At 37.6% G+C, this 18,331-nt stretch overlaps 1 protein-coding gene across 1 annotated transcript in view; it reads left to right on the forward strand.

Annotated features, from left to right (window-relative positions):
- Positions 1 to 18,331, forward strand: part of LOC126235648 (dynein axonemal heavy chain 3) — a 1,245,905-nt gene that overhangs the window by 603,481 nt on the left and 624,093 nt on the right. Inside the window, exon 33 of the mRNA XM_049944362.1 lies at positions 9,218 to 9,401. Coding sequence (XP_049800319.1) covers positions 9,218 to 9,401 — 184 coding nt within the window. The remainder of the gene's footprint in view (positions 1 to 9,217; positions 9,402 to 18,331) is intronic.

The following is an 18,331-nucleotide window of genomic DNA, read 5'->3' on the forward strand; positions in this document are numbered from 1 at the left end:
CGGCCCTCGTATTAGACACGAGGTTAGGCGACTCAACCGTATTAAGTTGCGCGCGGTCCAGCAGCAAATTAATGAACTTTTCGAGGCAGGTATCCTGCAACTGTCAGACAGCAACTGGTCTTCACCGATTCGCCTCGCCCTTAAACACAACGGTTGTTTCTGAATGTGTGATTACAGTAATTGAAACGCTCGTACCGTCATGGACAATTACCCCATGCCTAATATACATGATTTCACTCTTATGTTATCGGGCACTACAATATTCAGTGTTACTGACTGTAAACGTGCCTACCACCAGATTCCCGCAGTGCTAGAAGACATCCCTAAAACAGCTATTATCATGTCTTTTGGTTTGCTCCAATATACCTTCATGCCATTCAGCCTGACAAATGCAGCGCAAACGTGGCAGTGATTCATTGACTCCATCGTACGATAGTTCGAGGTTTGCTTTGGATATCTGGATGGAGGCCTTCAATGCACTAAAGACTTCCTTAATTCACACCGTGACGCTCGCCCATCCTGACCCCTCAGCCGAGTTGTTCGTCACTGCGGACGCCAGTGATATCGTGGTGGGAGCGGTACTACAGCAACGCAAGGCAGACATGGTTTCCCCTCTTCATTTCTTCTCTAAAAACTATCAACAGCTCAGAAGAAATACTCTGCTTTTGATAGAGAACTCCTTGCGGTCTACGAGGCCGTCAAACACTTCCACCCCGACATGGAGGGTCACTCATTCTTTGTCCTCACAGATCCACTTGCAGATGCTTTCTGCAAACCCCCCTCCCCAAGGACCCAACCCCACGGCGTTTCTGTCACTTTGATCTAGTCTCCCAATTCACAACCAATGTTCATTACATCAAAGTCATGGACAACATCGCCACAGAATTTTTCTCAAGGTTCAATAATGTTTCGTGCATCATAGTCTTATCCAACCTGGCCCTACAAGCCTCTGATAAAGAATCTCAAGCTCTCCTCATGGGCCCTCGAACATCCCTTGTGTTTACCAAAGCTAAATTCCCCAGCGTTCTGGACGAGGTGTGGTGCGACTCTTTTACCTGTACTACGCCCATTGCTCCCGCCCCTCCTGTGCCGACGGGCCTTTGATGCGCTGCATAACCTCGCTCACCCTGGCATCTGTGTCACTACATGGCTCATCTCCAAGCATATGAAACGGGACTGTCAGACCTGGGCACACAGCTGCGTCCCCTGTCAATGCAACAAAATCGACCACCACACCATCCCACCACTGGGCAGGTTCGACATTCCCCCAGGACAATTTTGCCATGCACATGTCAATCTTATCGGTTCTCTTCCACCATCGTAGGGACACAGATACATTCTATCCACAATCGACCGCATGTCCCACTGGGTAGAGGCAGTTCCTTTACCTAACATCACGGCCAAGACCGTGGCCAAGGGTTTCACCTGCTCATGGATTGCTAGGTTCGGTTGTCCAACCGCCATCACCACCGACCAGGGTCAGCAGTTTGAGTCTTCCCTGTTCACCATTTCATGTAAAATCTGCAGCATAAAGAAATTTCATACCACAGCCTACCACCCACAAAGCAACAGGTTGGTAGAATGGTGGCGCTGCACTCTGAAAATGGCCCTCAGGTGCCACGACTGCCTCTGGTCCAAAACACTTCCATGGGTGTTCCTCGGCCTCCAATCAACTTTCAAGCGTGACTTACAGGGAACTATCTCAGAATACCCTACCAGTGGCACTCATTCAGCCTCAGGTACCCAAAGATTCACCCCCGCACGCTGATTTCTTAAGTCGCATGCACACTCACTTCAAACGTGCGCACCTACACCCTCCTATCAGCCGCTCCCTGCCGGACCTTATGTTCCAACCGTCGTTCCACCCGCCTGCTCATGGGCTGGCCGCCACATCGTCCACCCTCGCTGGCTCAACGACTTTGAGGTGAACCTGCCTCCCGTCGTTCCGCATCCACACCCTGCCCCAGTCGAGGTGGAGGTCCCGGTCGTGCATCTACCATCTCGTACGACCACCAACAGCGTCAATGCCATGCCCAGACTGTCTCCAGCCAAGAGCCAAGACTCACCTGTGGTACTCTGGCACTCCATACGGGAGGGGGCGGGGTGCTGTGTGTCGTCAGTAGCTCATATCAACCATGAACAACATGATCTTTTACTGAGATTTGACATTCGAGCCACCGTGTTATTCTAGCAGTCTGCATTCATGTCTCTTGCTGTGTACATGTGTACTACTACTGTGGAAATATATATTTATGGGCAGATATTTGTGGGACAGTTCGTTCAGTATACCTCTACACGCATCTCATTCCCATATACCATTGTCTACCTTATAATACTGTTTTGTCTTTTCTCCTCCTTTCTTGCCCAACATGCTCTTAACCAGTTTCCAATTTTGATCATGATATTGGTATCTGCGGATGTCTTTGCAAATTTTCAAGATCTCTTTTCCTTTCTTCACACCTCTCAAGTACACATTTTTAAACTCTTTTTCACTTTCTCCAAAGTTGTTAGGTCATTCACTTTCTAAAGGTAGCTTAGACAAAGCATCAGCAACAACACTGTCTGTGCCCTTAATGTATCACATCTCATAATTGAACTGCTGTAAAAACAAGGCCCAGTGAGTAATTCTGTTGTGATACAGCTTACACACCTGAAGATAACAGAATGTTTTGTAATCACTATAGATGATGAATTTGTGACCTGGTAAATACTTTTTAAATTTGTTGAATGCACAATGTACAGCCAAAAGTTTCTCAGTTACAGTATATATCTTTTCATGTTTCTGCAATACTCTACTAGCAAATGCAAGAGATCTATGTTCAATAACACCATCAACTTCAACCTCCTGTAATCAATGAGCACCCAATCCAACATCACTAATGTTTGTCATAATACAAAAAGGAAGAGATAAATCTGGTCAGAATAATATCTGACTTTAACACAACTGTCCTTTGATCTCATCAAAAAGCATCCTGACACTTCTGATTCCAATCCCAAATGGTAGTCTTCTTCAAAGTTCACACAAGTGTGGATCATTCGAAGCTTGGCTGCTACAAAATTTTCTATAAAACCCAGTTAACCCAAAAACTCATTTAAACTGTTTTTGTTACGAGGAGTAGGAAAATTAGCAATAGCGTCAATTTTCTCTTTATCAGGTGCAATTCCTTTTGCACATATAACATGTCCTAAAAATTTAACTTCTTCCACACCAAATTTATGCTTACCTATTTTCAAAGACATGCCTCCTGATTCTAATTTTGAAAACACATATCTTAACTGCTTCATATGTTGTTCTCAAGTCTTTCCAGTGCCCAGAATGTCATCAACATACACAATTAATTTTGAACTCACTTCACCTCCCAAGACAGAATCCAGAGCTCTTATGAATTCAGCTAAATATACATTTAGCCCAAATGGCACCACACAATACAGAAAACACTTACCTCTGTACAAAAATGCTGTATACTTTCTAAAATTAATTTCAAGTGAGATCTGGTGAAATCCAGAGATCAAATCCAAACCACTCATGTATTTTACATAATCAAATTTGTGCAACAGCTCGCCCATGTTCTCAGGATGGTCATTCTCTGTGATAAGAAATTTATTGAGATGTCTAGAGTCCAAAACAATTCTCACTCCACCATTTCTCTTACTTGCCACAGCAAAAGGATTATTGTAAGAACTCCTACTTCTCACAGTTACACCTCATGTTTCCATTTTCTGAATGTCTTTCCCTACATCTTTCCTTTTCGAAAATGGTATATTATATGGCTGGAGAAGGTAAGGTTGATGATGTCTAAGGCCAAGTATGCATTGATAATCTTTCACTTTCCCTGGTTTTTCATTAAACACATTTCTAAACTCCTGTAACAAATTCTTAAGTTGTTCCATTTGTATGTTATTGACAGTCTTAGCTTCCTTTAATTTAGAATCTACTACACTTTCAAAATCTTGATCCTCACTCTCATCAAAATCTATATCATAATCAAACACCTGGTACTCACCTTGGTTCACAGTGTTTTGCAAATAGTTACAACTTCTCCCCCAGTTTAAAATGGAGAAATTAGTTTTCATGTAAGTATTACTTTTAGGTTCCAAAATAAACAGTTCTTTAACATTCCATCCTAAACAAGCCTCACTTCTCACTATCCAATACACACCGAGAATCATATTTTCTTCCAGTCTAGGGATGGTTTTGCCTTGTATACTAAATGTTAAAAGTACCTGAGATTTTACCAATTTGCTTTGCTTAGCTGTAGCTCCTCTTATCTTTACATCTACAATGGGCATTTCCACAAAATGTTTACTATTTTTATACCACAAATCGGGCTGCCTGTATCAATCAAGCAGTTCCCTTCCCACTGATCAATCTTAATCTTAGTAAGGACATCCAAAATATGAATCATCATCTCTGTTATTAGACACTTCATGTAAGAGATCACTTTCAATTTCATCAAATGCTACATCCACACTGTTTTTACAGGGTTTTATCAACTTTAGTGGTAGCATAGCATTACTTTGGTTAGCCATGATGTTAGGTAAAGATTGAACACACTGAATGGATTCGATAGCAGAACTAACATCACTTATTGCAGAAGGAACACAAAGTATATTACTGTCTAAATTACTTTTCCTACATAGATCTTCTTTCACTTCATTCCACCAATTTGGATACAAATTTTGACCAACCACAGCTAACTTACTCAAGAATGCACATTTATCTATGTTATCATCAATCTGGTCCCAAACAAATATCAAAAAGTTTTCACTTTTATTCTCTAGGCTTACAGATAACTCACCTTTACTGTTGGATCATTACTCTGCATGACATGAATGAAAAATTGCTTTGACTGGTACTCCAGGACTCTCACTTACAACATCACATGCATCACTTACCTTACCTGTATTCGCAAATAACTCTGAAGCTTCAATATTCTTAGACTCCACAAAATCCTGATACTCATCATCATCATCATCATCATCATCATCATCATATTCTTCCAAAATTACTTCATCAATAAAAGCATTAACGACACTAGTCTCATCACCACCAAAGTCACACACCTCACCTACATTTATTTGCAATAAGCTACCTGCCTCAGTTATTTCACAGCTCTCATTCACATCTACATAAAAAAAATACCATCTAATTCAGATCCAATACAGTCATCACCTGTTTTACATACATCAATAACACTGTTTTCTAACCAAGAGAAGAAATCATTAGTACACACTACATCAAAGTTCTCATTACTCTCACATTCTAGTTTGTGATTAGTACCTACATCACCATAATTAAACATAGTATCACAGAATGTTTGATCAAAACATAAACAAGAAATCTGATATTCCTTCTTTTCAACTTCTGATACCTGTGTCACATTATTAATATTGCTATTATTGTCTAATTGTAAGTGTGAATTGTGGGTCCTGTACTTGTTTTGTTTCCTCGCTCCAAAACTGTGGACCTTCATTGAGGCAGACAGCCTTTTCGCAAATGGCCACCTTTGATTATTTCTTCTATTATATTGCCCATGGTTATCCTCATTATTCCTATTGAATTGAGAATTGTGGTTTATTAGTCTCATAACATACATAATCTAAATCATTTGATTCAGGTACAGGAGACACATCAAAATTTTGGTAATGTTTTACCATATACATACAACACCTGATTTTAACAAATGGTACCATAACAATAATACAATATAAAAATACACATACAATAAAAAATAACAATTAATTACAACAACTGCTTTTAACAAATGGTATCATAATAATAATACAATTTTTGTTACACATACAATAAAAGACTAACAATTAATTACCCCTTGCTCAAATTATCATGTCATCCTCTATGAATTCTTCTACTGAATAGTAGCATTTCTCCCACAGAATCTGCTGTAGCCTTATTTTTAGACTCTGGCTTCATATTAAATATATTTTTGCTCATTAGCTTGTTATATATTGTCATCCCCATATACTGTGGAGTTTGTGCATATAATTTCAAATGGTGTGTGTGTAACATAAAATTATATTTATTTTTTGTGTTGTATGTGTGGTTACAATGATTTTCCTCAAATAATTTTTGTCTGCTGTGTACAAAGATTATAATTTCATAAATGTCTATGGAGGGAACTGTTAGGATTTGTAGGGTCCGAAATAATGGGCGACAAGATTCTGTTTGTTGTGCACTACACATGTATCTTATAATTTTATTTTTCAGTTTCAGTATTCGAGATACACTACTTGAATTTTCCCAGAAAATGATACCGTACCTAATGACAGATTCAAAATAACTATGATATGCTATTTTTAGTGTACTCATGTCAGTAGAATTTGCTAGTATTTGCGTTGCAAATACAAAGCTTCTTAGTTTATTTGATAGGAACTCAGTATGTGTACTCCAGTTTAAGTTGTTGTCCACATTTAGTCCTAGGAATTTGACTGTGTTAACTTCTTCCATAGGATATGATGATGTATTTTAAGATCCACACATTTCAAACGTTTGGTTTTGAAATGTACCATATTGGTTTTTGCAATGTTCAGTTTCAAGCCATTTAACTGGAACCAGTTTTCTAGAGTATCCATTGTGCTCACGATGGAGCTCTGAATTTTTTCTGCATCATCTTCAATTAAAACAGAAGTATCATCCGCAAACGGAAATGATGGGGAATTTATATTTATGGGCAAGTCATTTAAATAGAATAGGAACAGGATTGGCCCCAAAATGGAGCCTTGAGGCACACCTTGTGGTACTGTACTCCATTTAGAATAATAATTCACTGCAAATGTTCAATTTTTCTGCCTCTATATTTAATCTTTAGGTCATCACTCATGCCCGACACAAAACTGTCTCTGCAGTGGTGTAGAAATTCCACTGGATGTAAACTGTCTGATGGAAAACTTTTGATTGGAATGTTGACTACACAATACCATTATTTGAATACAGATTGTTGCGAATTAAATTTACCTGAACTACTGACATTTTTTGATCTACAACATTTACATTAGTTGGCATACTGTTTTCAACATTTAAAATTTTTTGATCTAAACTACTAAAGTTCTGTTCCATTTTTTCCTCTATGGCCTTCTGTTGAACTCTGACATCATTAGCATTATTATCCTGATTTGCAGATTTTGCAACTAACTCATTTTCCAAAACAATAAATTGATTTTCTAATACATCGACTTTTTCATTCACACTTTTTAATCCATCTGACAACCCATGGTTTATCTCCAAAACCTGATTACTAAGTTGGTCAATTTGGTATTGTACGCTGTCCATTTTATCATTATTTTCAGTTCATATTTCTTTAACTGATCATTAACCGCACTCCATTTTGCCAAAATAAAATACATAATGTCAGTTTTCACTGTGGAACTAAACTTTCACTTGGTTCAAACATGTCAAGGCTACATCCTACAGCTTTCCCTTCATCACCACTATCCTCGTCTCTGTTCATTTTCCTAGCAATCACATGAGTCCACCAAAAATATTAATTTCACAAATCGTCTGTGCTTATCTTTTTTCTCACTGATGTCCCTCATTGTAGTTGTAGCATCCTCTTTCAATTAATCTGGTCTGTTGTCATTGATATTACCTCATCACTGTTGATCCTGTTTTGTAGGGCAGCTCTTGGTTCTTCTTTCATCAAGTGATTGTAATTTAGTTTATATAGAGACTGTAAATGACACAAATCCAAAATTTATTCTTTTTCTGTAACATACAAAACTTCGTTATCAGTCAACAGATCATGGCTGATGCCCACATTTGTAATCTTACCCTCCCACATGTCACTATTTATTTTTTCTTAGTGTCTTCATTAGTTTCCAAAGCTTCAAGAGGCGTAAGATATACAAAAGAAAAACTTTTTACTTATCTTCATTTTCTCATGCTGTATTTGTTGGCTCCAAGTCTTGCATCTAGGGGTACATTTTTGCGGCTGAAATTTTTATTTAACATTGTGGGTTCCTGATGACTAAATAACTGATGAAGATTTGCCTGTATATTTCTTAAATTTTATTCTTTGTTACATTATGAAATATCACATCGATTTTACAATTTCCACTTAATATTCCAAATTACATTGTTAGTGTTGATCATATAAATACGTCTGTCTCCAACAGACATATGCCCACTCCTACTTACATTCTGCGGTACTCACAATATACCAAAGAGTTTACAAAGCAAAAGAGTTTACAAATTTTCTTGGCAAAAGAAGAATCTTCACTAAAAAATATACCATTGTTTTGTAAATTAGTCCAGAAATAAATTTTATATTTATCATTAGATTGTGCATTTAATAATACAAATTTTAAGTGTACCAGAAATTTCATACTTTCAAATATTTTTAAAAGAAGAGTAATTCAAACTGTATGTACAGAGTACTAACAAATTAATTTCTTTTGATACATTTTATACTGAAATATAATACATCGTATACAAAATCATATGAAGTTCATTCAGTTAAACAGATGATATAATCCAGAATGAGATTTTCACTCTGCAGCGGAGTGTGCGCTGATATGAAACTTCCTGGCAGATTAAAACTGTGTGCCCAACCGAGACTCGAACTCGGGACCTTTGGAAGGTAGGAGACGAGGTACTGGCAGAAGTAAGGCTGTGAGTACCGGGCGTGAGTCGTGCTTCGGTAGCTCAGACGATAGAGCACCTGCCCGCGAAAGGCAAAGGTCCCGAGTTCAAGTCTCGGTTGGGCACACAGTTTTAATCTGCCAGGAACTTTCAGATGATATAATGTTCACCTATACAAGGATCGATAGTATATATACACAATTCACCTCGGTATGCTTTCATCTCAGTTAATATTCAAACTTTTTTGGCACCCATATTACCACAAGAGCATTGAATTTGGTCACTGAATACGGTTGTTCAGCTTCGGATAGGGTCCTACTAACTAAAATAATTATCTCGGTTATAAGCTCCCCATTTTGGTCAGTGATATGGAATAAATGTGGAATTTGGAATGTGTGTGTGTTGACGGTGGGTGGTAGGGGATGGTCATGCACAGCATCTCATGTGCTTCTCCGTGTGTTCACATTCTGCCTTGACTTTTTCATTTAACGTGTCTCAAATGCACATTCCTGTAGCAAGCAGGAACTGTAAAGTAGTCAATTTATTTAAACTGAGACTGATGTTGGTCGTACCAACAGTTGCATTATGTTGGAAGTTAAAATGTCTGTGTATATTTTACAGGAGACGTAAGGGTGTATATGGGCCATCCATGGGGAAAAAATGTGTACTCTTTGTGGATGATCTCGGTATGCCACAGAAAGAGATATATGGTGCTCAGCCTCCAATTGAACTGCTCAGACAATGGATCGATCATCGCCACTGGTATGACTTGAAAGATACGACTAAGCTGGAATTAGTTGACATAGTAAGTATGTTTTCCTTTTAGTCCCGAAACTTGATACAGTGTAATAGATCAAAAAATCTTACATTAACTATACTGAAAATAGTTATTTCCTGTGACTGTTTGGAATATATATGAAAAACTAATAATTTTTATTAATTGAGCCCAGAAAGGCTTGCTCTCCATGTTGCTAGACTTCCACATGTCATAGGTCAGTTGAATTTTCTCTATTTTTGTACATTTCTTTAACATTTCATCACAGTTCATGCAAAGGGTTCAAGTTGATCACTTCTACCTGAATATAAAACTGTAACTCTCAGCTTAAGTGAACACTGTCTGTGGTAATGTGAATTAAAATTGTCATGACAATTTACACTGAAATGTATGAGACCACTGTTGTGCATGAAATACATCTTTTTGACGTTTTGCTAGTGGTATGTAATCCTTAGTCATTCAATATTTTGTGGAAGAATGTAATTGCACATGCCAGTTTCCAACTTAATATTCCCTATATTCAGAGCATGTACAAAATTATGATTGTGACACTTGATTTCTCTGTAAGGGCTTAGCAACTTGGAAAACTCATATAGATTAATGAATATGAGTTACAGACGTGGGTTTTGTGTCTCCTTTTAGCAAAATACATTGAATTTTTTAGTTTATAGCTGAAACACCTTGAATGTGACTTCCATTGATTATGTGACACACATGTCATTGAAAGTCACTTTTATCAACTAACTCATTGCTGAGTCATTCCGCATCAGGTGGACCAGCTTTAGAGATGGCTCCACCTCAACCATTTCTGAAGAAAATGAATTTTTTTTTGCATAGGTTCAATAGTCTCTTGGGTGGATATGTACAAAGTTTCAGCTCAATACCTCCATTGGTTCTATTTCTATGCCTTTCATAAATATGGGTCCAAAGGTGCTTATGTGGTGACGTATCAACTTTTATGAAAGAGACTCTCAACTTGCAAGATCCTGATTTTGTATACTTAAAAGTTTTGTGCTGATTAAAAATATATCACTGATTAGATTTTTATATAAGTATCCAAAAATGGCAGGAAATTCATTGTGTGATTTGGAGAGTCCTCCTTTAAACAGCCATAAATCAAAACTCTGTTGTTGTTGTTGTGGTCTTCAGTCCTGAGACTGGTTTGATGCAGCTCTCCATGCTACTCTATCCTGTGCAAGCTTCTTCATCTCCCAGTACCTACTGCAACCTACATCCTTCTGAATCTGCTTAGTGTATGCATCTCTTGGTCTCCCCCTACGATTTTTACCCTCCACGCTGCCCTCCAATACTAAATTGGTGATCCCTTGATGCCTCAGAACATGTCCTACCAACCGATCCCTTCTTCTGGTCAAGTTGTGCCACAAACTCCTCTTCTCCCCAATCCTGTTCAGTACCTCCTCATTAGTTATGTGATCTACCCATCTAATCTTCAGCATTCTTCTGTAGCACCACATTTCGAAAGCTTCTATTCTCTTCTTGTCCAAACTAGTTATCGTCCATGTTTCACTTCCATACATGGCTACACTCCATACAAATACTTTCAGAAAAGACTTCCTGACACTTAAATCTACACTCGATGTTAACAAATTTCTCTTCTTCAGAAACGCTTTCCTTGCCATTGCCAGTCTACATTTTATATCCTCTCTACTGCGACCATCATCAGTTATTTTGCTCCCCAAATAGCAAAACTCCTTTACTACTTTAAGTGTCTCATTTCCTAATCTAATACCCTCAACATCACCCGACTTAATTCGACTACATTCCATTATCCTCGTTTTGCTTTTGTTGATGTTCATCTTATATCCTCCCTTCAAGACACCATCCATTCCATTCAACTGCTCTTCCAAGTCCTTTGCTGTCTCTGACAGAATTACAATGTCATCGGCGAACCTCAAAGTTTTTATTTCTTCTCCATGGATTTTAATACCTACTCCGAATTTTTCTTTTGTTTCCTTTACTGCTTGCTCAATATACAGATTGAATAACATCGGGGAGAGGCTACAACCCTGTCTTACTCCCTTCCCAACCACTGCTTCCCTTTCATGTCCCTCGACTCTTATAACTGCCATCTGGTTTCTGTACAAATTGTAAATAGCCTTTCGCTCCCTGTATTTTACCCCTGCCACCTTTAGAATTTGAAAGAGAGTATTCCAGTCAACATTGTCAAAAGCTTTCTCTAAGTCTACAAATGCTAGAAACGTAGGTTTGCCTTTCCTTAATCTTTCTTCTAAGATAAGTCGTAAGGTCAGTATTGCCTCACGTGTCCCAGTATTTCTACGGAATCCAAACTGATCTTCCCCGAGGTCGGCTTCTACCAGTTTTTCCATTCGTCTGTAAAGAATTCGTGTTAGTATTTTGCAGCTGTGGCTTATTAAACTGATTGTTCGGTAATTTTCACATCTGTCAACACCTGCTTTCTTTGGGATTGGAATTATTATATTCTTCTTGAAGTCTGAGGGTATTTCGCCTGTTTCATACATCTTGCTCACCAGATGGTAGAGTTTTGTCAGGACTGGCTCTCCCAAGGCCGTCAGTAGTTCCAATGGAATGTTGTCTACTCCGGGGGCCTTTTTTCGACTCAGGTCTTTCAGTGCTCTGTCAAACTCTTCACGCAGTATCGTATCTCCCATTTCATCTTCATCTACATCCTCTTCCATTTCCATAATATTGTCCTCAAGTACATCGCCCTTGTATAGACCCTCTATATACTCCTTCCACCTTTCTGCTTTCCCTTCTTTGCTTAGAACTGGGTTTCCATCTGAGCTCTTGATGTTCATACAAGTGGTTCTCTTATCTCCAAAGGTCTCTTTAATTTTCCTGTAGGCAGTATCTATCTTACCCCTAGTAAGATAAGCCTCTACATCCTTACATTTGTCCTCTAGCCATCCCTGCTTAGCCATTTTGCACTTCCTGTCGATCTCATTTTTGAGACGTTTGTATTCCTTTTTGCCTGCTTCATTTACTGCATTTTTATATTTTCTCCTTTCATCAATTAAATTCAATATTTCTTCTGTTACCCAAGGATTTCTACTAGCCCTCGTCTTTTTACCTACTTGATACTCTGCTGCCTTCACTACTTCATCCCTCAAAGCTACCCATTCTTCTTCTACTGTATTTCTTTCCCCCATTCCTGTCAATTGTTCCCTTATGCTCTCCCTGAAACTCTGTACAACCTCTGGTTTAGTCAGTTTATCTAGGTCCCATCTCCTTAAATTCCCACCTTTTTGCACTTTCTTCAGTTTTAATCTACAGGTCATAACCAATAGATTGTGGTCAGAGTCCACATCTGCCCCTGGAAATGTCTTACAATTTAAAACCTGGTTCCTAAATCTCTGTCTTACCATTATATAATCAATCTGATACCTTTTAGTATCTCCAGGGTTCTTCCATGTATACAGTCTTCTTTTATGATTCTTAAACCAAGTGTTAGCTATGATTAAATTGTGCTCTGTGCAAAATTCTACCAGGCGGCTTCCTCTTTCATTTCTTAGCCCCAATCCATATTCACCTACTATGTTTCCTTCTCTCCCTTTTCCTACACTGGAATTCCAGTCACCCATAACTATTAAATTTTCGTCTCCCTTCACAATCTGAATAATTTCTTTTATTTCATCATACATTTCTTCAATTTCTTCGTCATCTGCAGAGCTAGTTGGCATATAAACTTGTACTACTGTAGTAGGTGTGGGCTTCGTATCTATCTATCAAAACTCTATAGATCAATTTAGACAGTAATTGATAACATGATACTCAGCCATTGCTGTATTCTTGTTCATTTTGTACAATAGCTTCGGTCCTTCTTTATCAAGATATATGAACCAGTAAAATTGATGAAAACATTTTGGGTGCCAAATGATGTTGATGATGCTTTTATGATTTTAAATATGTGTTCATCTGGAAACTAGCAAGTATCTTCAGTAGATGGCCAGTGGAAGGAAAGTGCAGGACCATGGTGATGGTGATGCATACAGCTGACCAAGATATTTTTTATTCTATTAAAACTTCATGTACATTTCCCACACACTATGCACTGTCATGCTGATTGGGTTGTAATGTGTAATGTTGTAGTTGCAGCAGCTGGAATTTTCATCTGCATTAAAGCCTTTAACTCTACCACTGGAAACTATGCATACTCCATTCTGGTGTTGAAGTGGTAATTTTCTATTATCCTGGGAAGTGTGTGGTCTTGGCAAATCTTCTTTCCCAATCAGACTGAATTTGTTTGATCTCTTTCCGTGTAATATAAAAGATGGTAATGCCTGAAATGTGGATGTTGCAAAATTGCGTAATTTAAACTGAACAAATGGAGTCAATATTTGGTTATCTGATGTCCTCTGTGTGTTGTGTACCGAGATACCACATAAGAAGAGTTTGTGACAGTTGGTACCTGAAGCACCACGGACATCCATCTGCTGTGGAAACATCACTACACCCAAACCACCACGCTGCCTGCAACAATCAAATCCCCTGGAGTGGCAGCTCCACCAGGAAGGGAGACGCACACTTAAGTAGCCGTAACACAAGCAGAAGTTGTTAGTTACAAGTTGTATATCTGTCCAAGTCATTCTAGGGAGTTCCTTCAGAGCATTTGTCATGTCTTCAAGTCTTAACGTTGTCGAGAGATATAGAAACAGTAGTCAACATATAGACAGTGGATAGTCCTCAGTATGAACAGAACAGTGAATAGAATTGTCGTGTCAGGACAGAGACTACATGCTGAGAGATTTAACTGACAAGGAGAGTTCCCTAGTGGTGCCACCAGCTTTTAGAAACTATTTACATGGTGATGTTGATTAAGATCCAAGGTATCACACACTGCAGCCATTCTCCCTGGTTGGTCCCCATTTGCGAGTAACTGGTGTGGGGGGGGGGGGGGGGGGGGAAAGAAAAAAAAATATCAGAATTTTGTGTGACAGTATCATTAAAGAATTTACAAGTTACAATCTGATATTGTGGTATAATGTATAGGATAACAGATTCATGTACAAGAGGTTGTGGGTTCGAATCTTGTCTACTACAGCAAGTCTTTTTTTATTTTTAAATCTTTGTCAAAATGGCTTTGATCATCATGATTTAAGCCTTTGAATGTCAAGGTAATGATCTATGGTGTTGGCATGGTGATTACAGATGCTCTTTGTCTTGAGTTATTGTGTAAGTTAATAGCTATCATCAATTGAGCATCGTTTCGGTGAAATATTAGTGTTCAATTATTCCACTTTTGCATAGTTTGTTTATTGATGTCATTTTTTGCAGTACATGTTTACATTCTGTTATTGCAATCCACGTTCTTGTTTTTGCGCAGTACTGTTATTTATCATAGTTTCTGTGTGTTTTTCTTCACATTACGAGTTTACAGTTTGTTTATTTTCTCCGCTTTTTGTGAAAAATGCAACTACACCAAGCCACAGCAGAGGACTTACCGACAAAGACATTTGTGAACTTTTAGAACTTACTAGTGATACAGAGTGTTTTAGCAAAAGTAGGAACAGTTCAGAAAGTGACAGTGATGTACTTGAAGTGAAGATGAAATGGAAGATGTACAATACACTGAAGTAATTGCACCTGAAACACTATAGCCATTACCACATCCATTTCAAGAGCTGCCAGGACCAAAACATATGCGGCCAGCAGGATCTCCTGTGATAGAATATTTAAATCTATTCTTTTCTGCAACATTGCTGCAGCTTAATGTAACTGAAACAAATCACTCAGCTACACAGTTTATAACTCAACATGCTATATTGTCCTACATTGTCCAAACTGTATAAGAAGTGGAAGAATGTGACAAGCACCAAGGTAAGAGGTTTTATTGCTTGCTTACTAAATATGGGACTCAATGAAAGGCCCACAATGCTCTCATACTGGAGCACAAAACTGTCACAGGCATTTCCACGGTTTGGTAAAATGTTTTCTGCCCACCGATTTAGGCATCTTATGAAATTCTTTCATCTTGTGGATAGTGATAAATGTCCAGCACCAGGCTATCCTGAGTATGACCCATGTATCAAGTACCAGCCATTGGTAGATCATGCTAATATATTTAGACATCATGAGACACCTCATGAACAACGTAGTATTGATGAGAGTCTAGTTGGCACTAAATGTCACACTTACCTATTGCAGTATTTGCCAAACAAACACCATCACTGATGGGGAATCAAATTCTAGATACTGTGTGACTATAACGCACTATTGTCGTGGGTTTTATACTTACAGAGGTGCCAAAAGCCAAGAAGATAAGGCTGAGATTGCAAGACATGGCTTAGGTTACTGTTTTGTCCAGAAGTTACTGTGTTTGGGCAATTATTTGAATGAGGGATATAACTTTGTGGGCAAATTTTCATTTCAGTACCACTTGTAAAAAGTCTTTATAAATTAGGTACATACATTACTGGCACTGTAAAAAAAAAAAATTAGCAAAAAATTTGGAATTCGGGAAAAGATGTCAGTCAGGTCTGGTACTAGCATGTGCGTACCAAGAGAAAAAAATCTCGGCCCACTCTCATTCTCTTACTGTCAAATAAAGTTGGTGCTGGTGACATTGAAGACCAAAATAAAAATGAAACAGTAAAAATCCAGAAATAATACACCAGTACAACCAGTATATGGGTGGGACAGTCACATCTGACATGATGCTGTATGCGTATTTGGATGAAAGGCGGACTCGCCATTACTGAAAGAAGGTAGCTCTTAACATAATGTCAAGAATGGTGCTGAACTCTTACATATTATACAAAGAGCATAATAAAGGAAGCAAAGTTGTTTCCGGATATGTATATACTGTAATGATAATTGAAGCCTTGTCAGATGAATGTCCGACCATCCTGATTTAGGTTTTCCGTGATTTCCCTAAATCGCTCCAGGCAAATGCCGGGGTGGTTCCTTTGAAAGTGCACGGCTGACTTCCTTCCCCATCCTTCCCTAATCCGATGAGACCGATGACCTCGCTGTCTGGTCTCCTTCCCCAAACAACCCAACCCAACTCAGATGAATGGCTGCAAGAAAAACATCCAACTGATGATCCTCGTGGTTCTCCGGGTTTGAGAAAACTTTCAGAGAAGAAAGAGTCAAGATCCTGTGTGTGTACTAGTGAGGGAAGGAAATGAAGGTCAAGAACTGTTTGTAATAGATGTAATAAGGGGTTACATGGTGAATTTTTTCCTAAACGCAAATGGTTAAGTCATACTGTAGACATGGAAATTCTGTAATGTTCTCTTCAAATAAATAATTATTATCTTTCTAAATAATAACACAAATTTCATATCCCTCGTGTCATTTTACTCAGAACTGTGTGTAGATTCTATGGACTGTAGTTATCCTTCTTAAATTGAAGCACAGTGTTGGATATACAGAATCAAAGTGAAATTTATAATATTAAAAAAAAAAAAATTATTTGGACTGTCACAATCAAATTCATTTGAAACATTATGATAATCTGTGTAAGCCATAATATTCTACACACTTTTATGGATAAGTGGTAATTTTTTAAAGTGAATACTGTGAGAAATATAGCAATTTAAATGGAATGTAGCATAACGGTATAAATATGCATAACATTTTTAGCACACACCACTCCAAATCGGCTGACTGCAAAAGGGTTAAATGTAATTTTAGTCATTTCCATTCCTTTGCCACATAATTTTAATAATAATATCAACTTCCTGATTTGCTATCATTTTTTGTCCTATCATTCTTTCTCCACTTTTTTGGGGCAACCAGCCATTAGCAAGGAAAGTGTTCACTGCACAGAAGCGAGCTTTAAGAATTATATGTGGATTGCGCCCAAGAGACTCTTGTAGAAATAGTTTTCGTAATCTTAAAATATACACAACTACATGCCAATATATTTTTTCTCTCATGTGTTTTGTTTGTAAAAATATAGATATATTTCAACCAAACAGTAATTATCATGAGCATAACACACGGAGGAAGAATGACGTACACAGTGAACTCAGAAATTTGAGCTTGGCACAAAAGGGTGTCCACTACACTGGAGCAAAAGACAAAGATTCATAACAATAGTGAGTTTAAGAAAGCTCTAAAAATATTTTTGCTAGAAAAAGCTTTTTACAGTCTAGATGAATTTTTAACTAAATAAAATGTAATATTTTAATATTATATAATACAAGTTGACATAATGCCACTATGAATGTTATTTAACCTGAGCTCCATAACTGTGTGTGCTCCGTATCCTGTTTTCTGTAGTGTTTTAATGATTCTAAGAAATTATGTATTTTCTTTCTATGTATTGCTGCCCAAAGAATTTACTGTATAAATTTTTATATAATTATGTACTCAAATTTCTGTATATGCTATTAGATTATCAGATTGTATTTGTAAAAAACTGACTCGTTCCACGTCCTTGTGTATCCAACACAGTTGGACCTATGGAACACGAAATAAATCAAATCAAACCTTTGTTCACATTTTTTAATTGATTTTATGTATTAATTTCTATTTAATTTCTTTTGTTTTATCACCATGTTGCTTTGTCTACATTATTGTGTTATATATCTATTTCTCATTTTGCTTCAATTTTGTTTTACTTATAAACCCATCTTTCATCTAAATTTTCATCTGCATCATTTTGTCCATAGTGCACTAGGTATTTAGATTATGTTTTAAGTGTTTGTATGATGATCACTGTGCAAAAAAAAAATTGCACATCTGTTAACAAAGATACATTTTTTACAACATTGCACAAATATAAATAGATTATTTTGCCTTTTTTTAACTGATAGATTGGAATTTTCAAATAATTAAATATTATAATAGCTAAATATAATTAAATTCATATTCATTTAAATTACATAAAGGAAAAATGAAACAAATGACAGAGTTCATACAGTAATTAAAATAATGTGACAATTGAAACTTCCTGGCAGATTAAAACTGTGTGCCCGACCGAGACTTGAGCTCGGGACCTTTGCCTTTCGCGG

The sequence above is a fragment of the Schistocerca nitens genome, chromosome 2 (assembly GCF_023898315.1).
Source record: "Schistocerca nitens isolate TAMUIC-IGC-003100 chromosome 2, iqSchNite1.1, whole genome shotgun sequence".
Classification (NCBI taxonomy): Eukaryota; Metazoa; Arthropoda; class Insecta; order Orthoptera; family Acrididae; genus Schistocerca; species Schistocerca nitens.